The 8252-nt window shown below is 54.6% G+C and overlaps 1 protein-coding gene across 1 annotated transcript; it reads left to right on the forward strand.

Annotated features, from left to right (window-relative positions):
- The first annotated feature begins 940 nt into the window (after positions 1 to 940).
- MOB3C (MOB kinase activator 3C) lies at positions 941 to 7653 on the forward strand. Its single transcript, XM_068966177.1, has 4 exons — positions 941 to 1051; positions 4665 to 5126; positions 7091 to 7293; positions 7624 to 7653. Exons 2-4 carry the CDS (start codon positions 4709 to 4711, stop codon positions 7651 to 7653), a joined length of 651 nt encoding a protein of 216 aa, XP_068822278.1. The 5' UTR covers positions 941 to 1051; positions 4665 to 4708.
- Positions 7654 to 8252: the final 599 nt, after the last annotated feature.

The following is an 8252-nucleotide window of genomic DNA, read 5'->3' on the forward strand; positions in this document are numbered from 1 at the left end:
GGGTATCTGTGCCATGTAAATGCCTCCTGCCCCTCTCCCCACTTGCTCACCTCCAGCACCCTTCCAGAGTAATTTCTGCAGCCCATCTGTCTGCCTTGGCCCTCCTACTGCAGAAGGCCGCCACCCTTCCCTCCCTCCCAGGGAAGAGCCTGCCTACTGGTCCCTGGGCCTGGGACCCACAGAGTGCATTCTGTGCTTCTGCAGGGAAAAGAACCCAGGTGGAAAAGTAGGGGATGCAAAACAACTCTTGAGGGGTTTGGATCTGATTAGAAGAAAGGAAGGAAAAAAGATGTTCCAAAGTGGGAATAGCTGGAACAAAAATGTGGGTGGGTGGGGGCAAAGGGTGGGAATGGGATGACTTTGCCCAGGAGTGAGGAGAATCTGCCCAGCCTGAGCCAAAACCCCAGAGCTGGTGGGTGAGGTGAAAGTCTGATCTGAGCACTCTTGGGAGCCAGTCCTTTGAGTGCTGAGGTAATGGTTCCCAAAGCGTTCGTTCATTCAATCAGCAAATGGGTATTAAGTGCCTGCTGTGTGCCAGGCTCTCTGCCAGGAGCTGAGGGTATGGGAGTGGATGGCAGATCTGATCTCTAATTGAGCTCAGCGACAAGGGAAACACAGAAGATTCCAGGAGAGCAAGGAAACCACCATTATCCAGCTCCAGACAGAACTGGATAAAATGCGTTTGTCCCCATTTTACAGTCAAGGAAACTGAGGCTGCCTCCTTGACCCGAAGAGAACCAGCTCTTAGTCCTTTGGTCCTGGGAAGCTGGGGGAGCGATATGGACTTTCCGGAAAGGCGAAGGTATTGGGAGGGGGGTCCTCTCTCCCCGCCCCTTCCCCGCCCCTTGGCCGCAGCGTGGCGGGGCCGGGAGGGCCTGGGCGGAGCTGGCGTCGCCTTGGGGGCGGAGGGCGACAGCGGGTTCGGCGGGGCAGGCAGGCGGACACGCGAGAAGACCTGCACGGCCGGGAACCGGCGGGAGGAGAGGACCACGCGCTGGGGATGTGACTCCGCGACCAGAGAGGACTCGCGCTAACCCACCCGGCGGACCCCGTGAGTGAGATCCCCCGGCGCCCCGCCGCGCACACAGCCCAGCCTCTCTTCCACTTTCATTTCTTCGGCTGTCCCGGCCTGGCACCATCCCCAGGCGACCTGCGCCCGGAGCAGGCTGCCCACAACCCTGGTTCCGGGGTCCGGGACTCGGAGCTGGAAAGTCAGGGTGGGGTGGGGGCGCGTCGGTTGAAGAGGGCGTGTCTTCGCAGGCGGAAATTTCAGGCCTGCTCTTCTGGGTCCTACGACCCATCTGTCCTGGCAGCTGGGCTGGGGAGATGGCGTCAGGTGTTCTGGGAGAGGCTGAGGAGTGATCGCGGGTGGCCGAGCGCCACCGGGAGGAGCTCGGAGTCCTCGCCTCGACTTTTCTCTTGGATTTCTGCTCTCAGCTCTCCCGCCCACCCCCACCTCGCTAATACACCTCGCTCTACTCTAGGCTGGATTCTGGTTTCCAACTGGGGCCAAGATCCTGGGTCAGGACTGGAGGAGTGGCAGGTGTGCCCTGGCAGGGGGCTGAGTGTCAGAAGCAGGCAGGGCTCCTCTGTGGCCTTTATTTGGGAAACCCAGATGCCCACCCATGGAGTGAGCCATCACTGGCCACTTTAGGAATGAAAGGACATCCAGAGTTAGGAAATGGGGCCCAAGAGGGGGAATAGCCATGGTTCCAGGGAGGGGACAGAGATTCTGTGAGATAAGAGACTCACTGACTCGATGGATGCGAGTCTGAGTGAACTCCGGGAGTTGGTGATGGACAGGGAGGCCTGGCGTGCTGCGATTCATGGGGTCGCAGAGTCGGACACGACTGAGCGACTGAACTGAACTGAACTGAAAGGGATGAGAGTGGGAAGTGAAAACAGACAAGTGGCCTGGATACAAGGGCATCTATCCATGTTCCTTCCCTCACAAGCTTTCATTTCCCCCGGGAAAGACCCAGGCATTGACATTCTGCAGCAAGAAGGTGGGACCCTAGCTCCCTGGTTAGGACACCCAAGTTGCTGTGGAGTGTGGGGGAGGCACAGTGTGTCGGGGGAACAGGAATTAAGTTGGTCTAGTGGATGGGAAGATGCTCCCCTTTTCCTTCACTCCCCTCCTTTCTCCTTATCTCTACCAGACCAGCGGCACGCAGCTAGGGCAGGAAAATGGCCCTTAACCAGTTGTCATGCCCCACCTTATCCCAGTGTCCCATTGTGCCACTGGAGATCCCCTGCTTGTTGTGACTTGCTGTGTGAACCCAGGCTCCTAAAGTCCTCTTATGGGGCCTCAGTTTCCTCATCCATTCAAGAAGTGAGTTGGGCCAGTTGATTTCTCAGGGCTATTTCAACTCGATGATTCTTGCTTTTGAGCTTTCCACAAAGCCTGAGCATCCAGTATGTACCAGGCCTGACCTAGACTGGGAGGTGAAGCCGGTGGAGGACAAAATGACCAAAGAGTAGTCTCCACCCAAGGACAAAGAGATCTGGGTGCAGTAAGGAGGCTATGGGAGGAGGCAGTGTTCAACTTGAGGGCGGGAGTTAAGCCCAGGGACCAGTGTAAGAAAGCATACAGAAGCAGGAGTTGGGGAGCTGCTCATGGATCAGGAAGAAGCCCAGAGTGGTGGCTCTAGGGAAGTGGGGCAGGAAAGCTAGGATGAGATGTTGAATGCGAGAGTAGGTTTGTTGGTAGCTGTCAGCGAGGGGGGATGTGCAAAGGTGGAGAGCCCAGGGACCCAACTAATTGTAGTGTGATTTTGGAAGCTCCTGCCCTAAGAATAAGGTGAATTTCTTTTTTTTTTTTCTTTTTAAAAAAATTTTCTTGGCCATGCCACATAATGTGTAAGATCGTAGTTCCCTGACCAGAGATCGAACCCACGCCCCTTGCATTGAAAGCGCAGAGTCCTAACCACTGGATGGGTTCCCCAAGGAACCCACAGGAAAAAGTTCCCCAAGCAGAATTTAGATGCAGGGGCATGTGAAGTATGGACATATCTAGGGTCAGGAAGCTTGGGTCCCACACTGAGGACTTCTTTGGGTGAGAAGTTGAGGGGTAGCAGATGGAGGACCTGCCACATCTTAGAGGATCTTTTCAAGACAAGATCCCGTGGGGAGACCTGCCCCTACTCTCCAAACTCCTCTCATTTCACTTAACTTCTGCCCTTCTGGCTGTGTGTTATGTGCACAGAGAGGAATCCTTGTTTCAAACTTCTCCACTAGCTTGACTTGTTGTCTGACGTGACAACCCACATGTGCCTTTGGTTACACCCAGTTGTCACCTTGTTCCCACCCTCCTTTCCCCAAACCTGACCCAGTATTACTCGAGATGTGAGAAAGGAAAATACTCCAGTGTGAGCTCTGAGGTCAAGGTCTGTTTGTGTCAAGGCCTTTGTGGCTCTTTTTAAGGCTTAGTCTGGGTTAGAGTTCAGGACTCAAATTCACCAAGGTCAAGGCCAGGTCAGAGTTCAGCCTGGAGCCAAAGCTGAGTGCTTAGCCTACTCTCAGCCTTAGTGCTTGGTCTGGGGTCAGGATCACAGTTCATGTGGCTAAATTCCAGTGGGTACCTGGGTCCCTGCATTTCCCAAGAGCACAAGCACTCATGGGAAAATGAGGTGATTTCCCTGGAAGTCCCAGGAACTTGGCCTATGAGTGACCCAGGAAACTGCATGGGCCAAATCCCTCCCTGCTGCAGGGGTCGCCCAGCAATGATGGATGACACTAGAACCCAGGTCTCCTGCCTCAAAGCCTAGCGCTCTTATCATCATCCCCAAAGACTGTTCTGCGTCTGAGATCCTTCAATTCTAAAAAGCAAAGCAAATTCTGAATTCTGGATGGTCCCAACTGGGTGATGTGACTGCATTTTCCTGCCTCCCAGTGCCAGGCACATAGTAGGAGCTCTAGGAACGTCTACTGCATGTCAGGTGCAGAGGGAGGGGCCAGTGGCTTGTTCTGGTTTGGGTTTCAGGCTGGAGAGGCAGGCTTGGGAGAAAAGATCTCCAGCCACTGTTGGAGGAAGTGGTGCCCTTCTAGACCTGCCACCCTCCCCCTCTCCTCCAGTGCCTGCAGTCACATTCAGAGGCCACCCAGCTGGCCATCTGAGAGCTCTTTCCTTTCAGGGTAGTAAAAGGAAAGGACGTTTTTGGTAGAAAAGTCCCTCCTGCTCCCTGGGAATCCCCGGTGGCCGGATGGACTACGGGATATCCCAGAGGAAGCCAAGGGTGGGGGCTCCCCCCTCTACCCTCAGCACAATGCCGGCAGGCTCTCCCACGCTGTACCAACTGGGCTGTGAGATCCCCAGAGATCATTTCACCCAGGCCCCTGCCTCCTGCAGGAGCCTCTGCCAACTCTGATAGTCCGCAGCAAGTCTGAGGAGCACCTGTTTGGAGCCTAGGCCCAGCCCTCTCTGAGACACAATGAAAGTGGAGAAGAAAGAAAAAAGGTGGGAGGGCTGTGGAAAGCTTGGCAGGGGGAACCAGGGGAGCTAGCAATAGGGCAGGATACCGGATTGAAGGGAAGAGGAGGATTTAGATTCCAAGCTGAGAACTCCAGGCCAAAAGTCAAGAGGTAAGAGGCAGGATGTGGCGGAAATCAAGTCCATTTGGTAAGGACCTGACCACCGTGCTCCCCTCTGCCCTTGGCCCTGGCAGGGAATCCGCAGGTCCTGCCCTTGGACCCTTGGCCCATCCCGGCCATGGCGCTGTGCCTGAAGCAGGTGTTCTCCAAGGACAAGACGTTCAGGCCGCGGAAGCGCTTTGAGCCGGGCACGCAGCGCTTTGAGCTGTATAAGAAGGCGCAGGCTTCGCTCAAGTCTGGCCTGGACCTGCGCAGCGTGGTGAGGCTGCCGCCCGGCGAGAACATAGATGACTGGATCGCGGTACACGTGGTGGACTTCTTCAACCGCATAAACCTCATCTACGGCACCATGGCCGAGCGCTGCAACGAGACCAGCTGCCCGGTCATGGCCGGTGGGCCTCGCTACGAGTACCGCTGGCAGGACGAGCGCCAGTACCGGCGGCCGGCCAAGCTCTCGGCGCCACGCTACATGGCGCTGCTCATGGACTGGATCGAAGGCCTCATCAACGACGAGGATGTCTTTCCCACGCGCGTAGGTGAGTCTCGCCTGGCAGGCAGGTCAGGCTCCTTTTTTTTCGTTTTGTTTTGTTTTTTCTGAGGCCTTTTTGTCTGAAGCTCGAGTGTCCCTCCAGGGACCACCCAAGCAAGACCATGATGATTCTCAGAATCGTCCAGAACAAGTGCCTCAAGGTGCTCCTAGCAAGTCACCCTGTTTGGGCTAATATGACTTGCTGTGGCTTGGGAGTCTTTTCTGACTCCTGGCCCCAGGAAAGGAAAGGCAATCTGGACTGGGGGCCAGACAGTATCTCCACTGCAGTGGGCCCTCAGGGCAGAATTTTTCCATTTCAAGCCAGTCAGGGAGCCTTGTCTTAGCTCAGCTGGGCAGCCTGGAAGGGTGAGGGTGGGAAGGGGAGATGAGTGACATCATGCTGGCCCTGTTTCCTCACTCAAGGGCAGCAAGAGGAGGCGTTGGCTTAGAAGCTAAGTGGGCATGACCTTGTGTTCATCATTGCAGCCCGCCCTACCTGGCCTCCTGCGCATCTTTGTTAAGGTTATGGGAATCAGAGATGGGCGGGCCAGGGTGGTCAGGCCCAGAGGGGAGAAGTCTGAATGCTGAGGGCCTTGAGTCACAAATCACCACCCACACCCCTCCCCATTTGGTGGCCTGCCCTTTCCTGCACTATCATGTGCAACCTAGGTATCTTCATTTCACATGGGAGGAAACAGACGGAGAGACGGAAAATGCACTGAATCAGGAGGTACTCAGAACTTGCTCAGGTCTCATGGGACCCAGGACCCCGAGTCTAGATGTGCAGGACAAGTCTGAGGGACCTGGGCTGGGCCTGGAAGAGCTCACAGGGAGACAGGGCTCAGCCCCACCCGAGAGCAGTGAGGAAGGGGAGGGGCCTCATGGAGTGGGGTGAGTCAGTGTGGGCCTGTGTCTGAGCTCTTCTTCCCTTTTAGTTTTCACCCTCAGGCCTGTGAGATCCCAGATGCCTGTGCCTTAACTCTGGGATGACTCTGCCACAGCAGAGAAGAGGGTGTAGCCTCAAATTCAACTGTGAGGATGGGAGACTGTGCAGAAATCATGCCTTTTTCACAGAGAAAGTCCTGGGCTTTCTCGCTGGCAGGGTCTATAGCATTTATTTGAGGTGTGCTGCGATGCAGTGCAAAGAGGGCTTGAACCCCACCTCCAGTCTATACTAATTAATAGTTACGTGGCCTTGGGCAAGTGGTTCCATGTTTATGCACCTCAGTTTTATCAAAGCTAGGGTGGCTGCCATATCCATTATCATACCAGGCTAAAGGTGCAGAAGACCCAGCACAGGGCCTGGCTCACAGATGAAAGGTTCTTGCAAGTGTTATTGAATGTTTGAAGGACTGAGAAATATCTGAATTCATTCTTGAAGATTTAGGAATTCTCAGGATTGGGGTCTGGGGCCCACTGTGTGAATGTTGCAAAGGGAAAGGAATCAGGTGGAGCTGGAGAGGCAAGTCAGGATCAGATTATGAAAGGCTTTGAGCAGCTACCATGCTGGGAAGACAGGATTCAATCCTGAAGGCCCATATTTTAAAAAGTAGCCCCCCCCCCCAAAAAAAGTAGGCCCCAGATATTGATGAACTCCCCTTGGAATTGCATCCAACAGTGTTATATGCAAGCATCTACAGATGCACATGTTTCTGGAGAGAATTGTGGCATAACTTCCATCATAGTCTCAGCAGGGTTGGTCAGTGATCCAACAAGGCTGTAGAGTCGTGTTCAGGGTGATGGGGAAATTGGAAGATGATTTGTATTTCAGCAGCAGAGAGGCACAGTGAGCTTTGTGCTTCATTAAAATGGGAAGTACGGGAGAAAGCAAACCTTGATCTCTGTTTCCCACAGGGAAGTGTGCTACGGAAAGAGGCCATCCTGGGCAGTGTGGGGGATGGGCAGGGTTGGGCAGAGTTTCATCAAAAGGTTGCTGATGTCCTGTATCTATCTGCCCACCCCACCCCCTAGGAGTTCCCTTCCCCAAGAACTTCCAGCAGGTCTGCACCAAGATCCTGACCCGCCTCTTCCGCGTCTTTGTACATGTCTACATCCACCACTTTGACAGCATCCTCAGCATGGGGGCCGAGGCGCATGTCAATACCTGCTACAAGCACTTCTATTACTTCATCTGCGAGTTCAGCCTGGTAGACCAGCGGGAGCTGGAGCCACTGGTGAGGCCAAGCCCCCACTGCCCTCCCCTACCAGGGCTAGCCTCTGTGAGTTTTCAGATCCTTTCAGTTTAAAGGCTCTTTAAGAAAATCCAATACCCAAGTGGATATATCAGGGGACCGCAATTCATTTAACAGTGGATTTTGTACTTTAATAGCGAATTCATTCAAGTATCAGTTTACAGACACAGGTCTGCAGCCTGGAGTTGGGGGGTGATGGTGGCAGGCAGGAGCCTGGCTCAGGCAGAAGAGTTGCCAGGCCCTGTAGTTTGGGAAGGGGCTACCTGGTACACTGAGCTCTGACTGACCCCTCCCCGCCTTGTGTCTCTGCAGAGGGAGATGACAGAGCGGATTTGTCACTGAGCCCAGACCTGGACCTTGTTGACTGTCAATGGACCACCTGAACACAGAGCGTCCCAGGGAGGGGACCATCAGAAGTCTGGTGGCAGAGGGACCTGAAGGCCCTGGAGCCCCTCCACACACCCAAAGCCCCAGAACTTCTGGTTCTCAGGAATCTGCCCACATGTCCTCCTGACTGCTTGGGAGTGGAGAAGGGAAGAGCTTAAAGGCGGGCAGACAGGAGGAGAGGAGGAGCTAACCCCCCAGTATGAAGTCTAGAGGGTTTCTGCTCTGACACTTGACCCTTCCACGGTGCTTCCCAAGCCTATTTTGGGAGTGTGGATGTGGCTGAAGTGATGGCAAGAAAGGTGCGAGAGCATGAGCAGCTGGTCTGTGAGTGGACACAGATGAGATGTATGTATCTGTGTGTGTGTGTGTGATATTGACTGTGGGGTGTGTCTGTGAGAGCAAGTTGCCTTAGACCCTTCCTGGCACATGGGCCCTCCATAAGTGTTAGGTAAATGGATGGATGGATGGATGAAAGGAAGTAGGGACTAGGGCCTTCAGACCATGACCACTTAGGAATGATGACAAGTCAGTTACCCCATTTGGTGTGCCTGACC

The sequence above is a fragment of the Capricornis sumatraensis genome, chromosome 2, assembly GCF_032405125.1.
Source record: "Capricornis sumatraensis isolate serow.1 chromosome 2, serow.2, whole genome shotgun sequence".
In the NCBI taxonomy this organism is placed as follows: domain Eukaryota; kingdom Metazoa; phylum Chordata; class Mammalia; order Artiodactyla; family Bovidae; genus Capricornis; species Capricornis sumatraensis.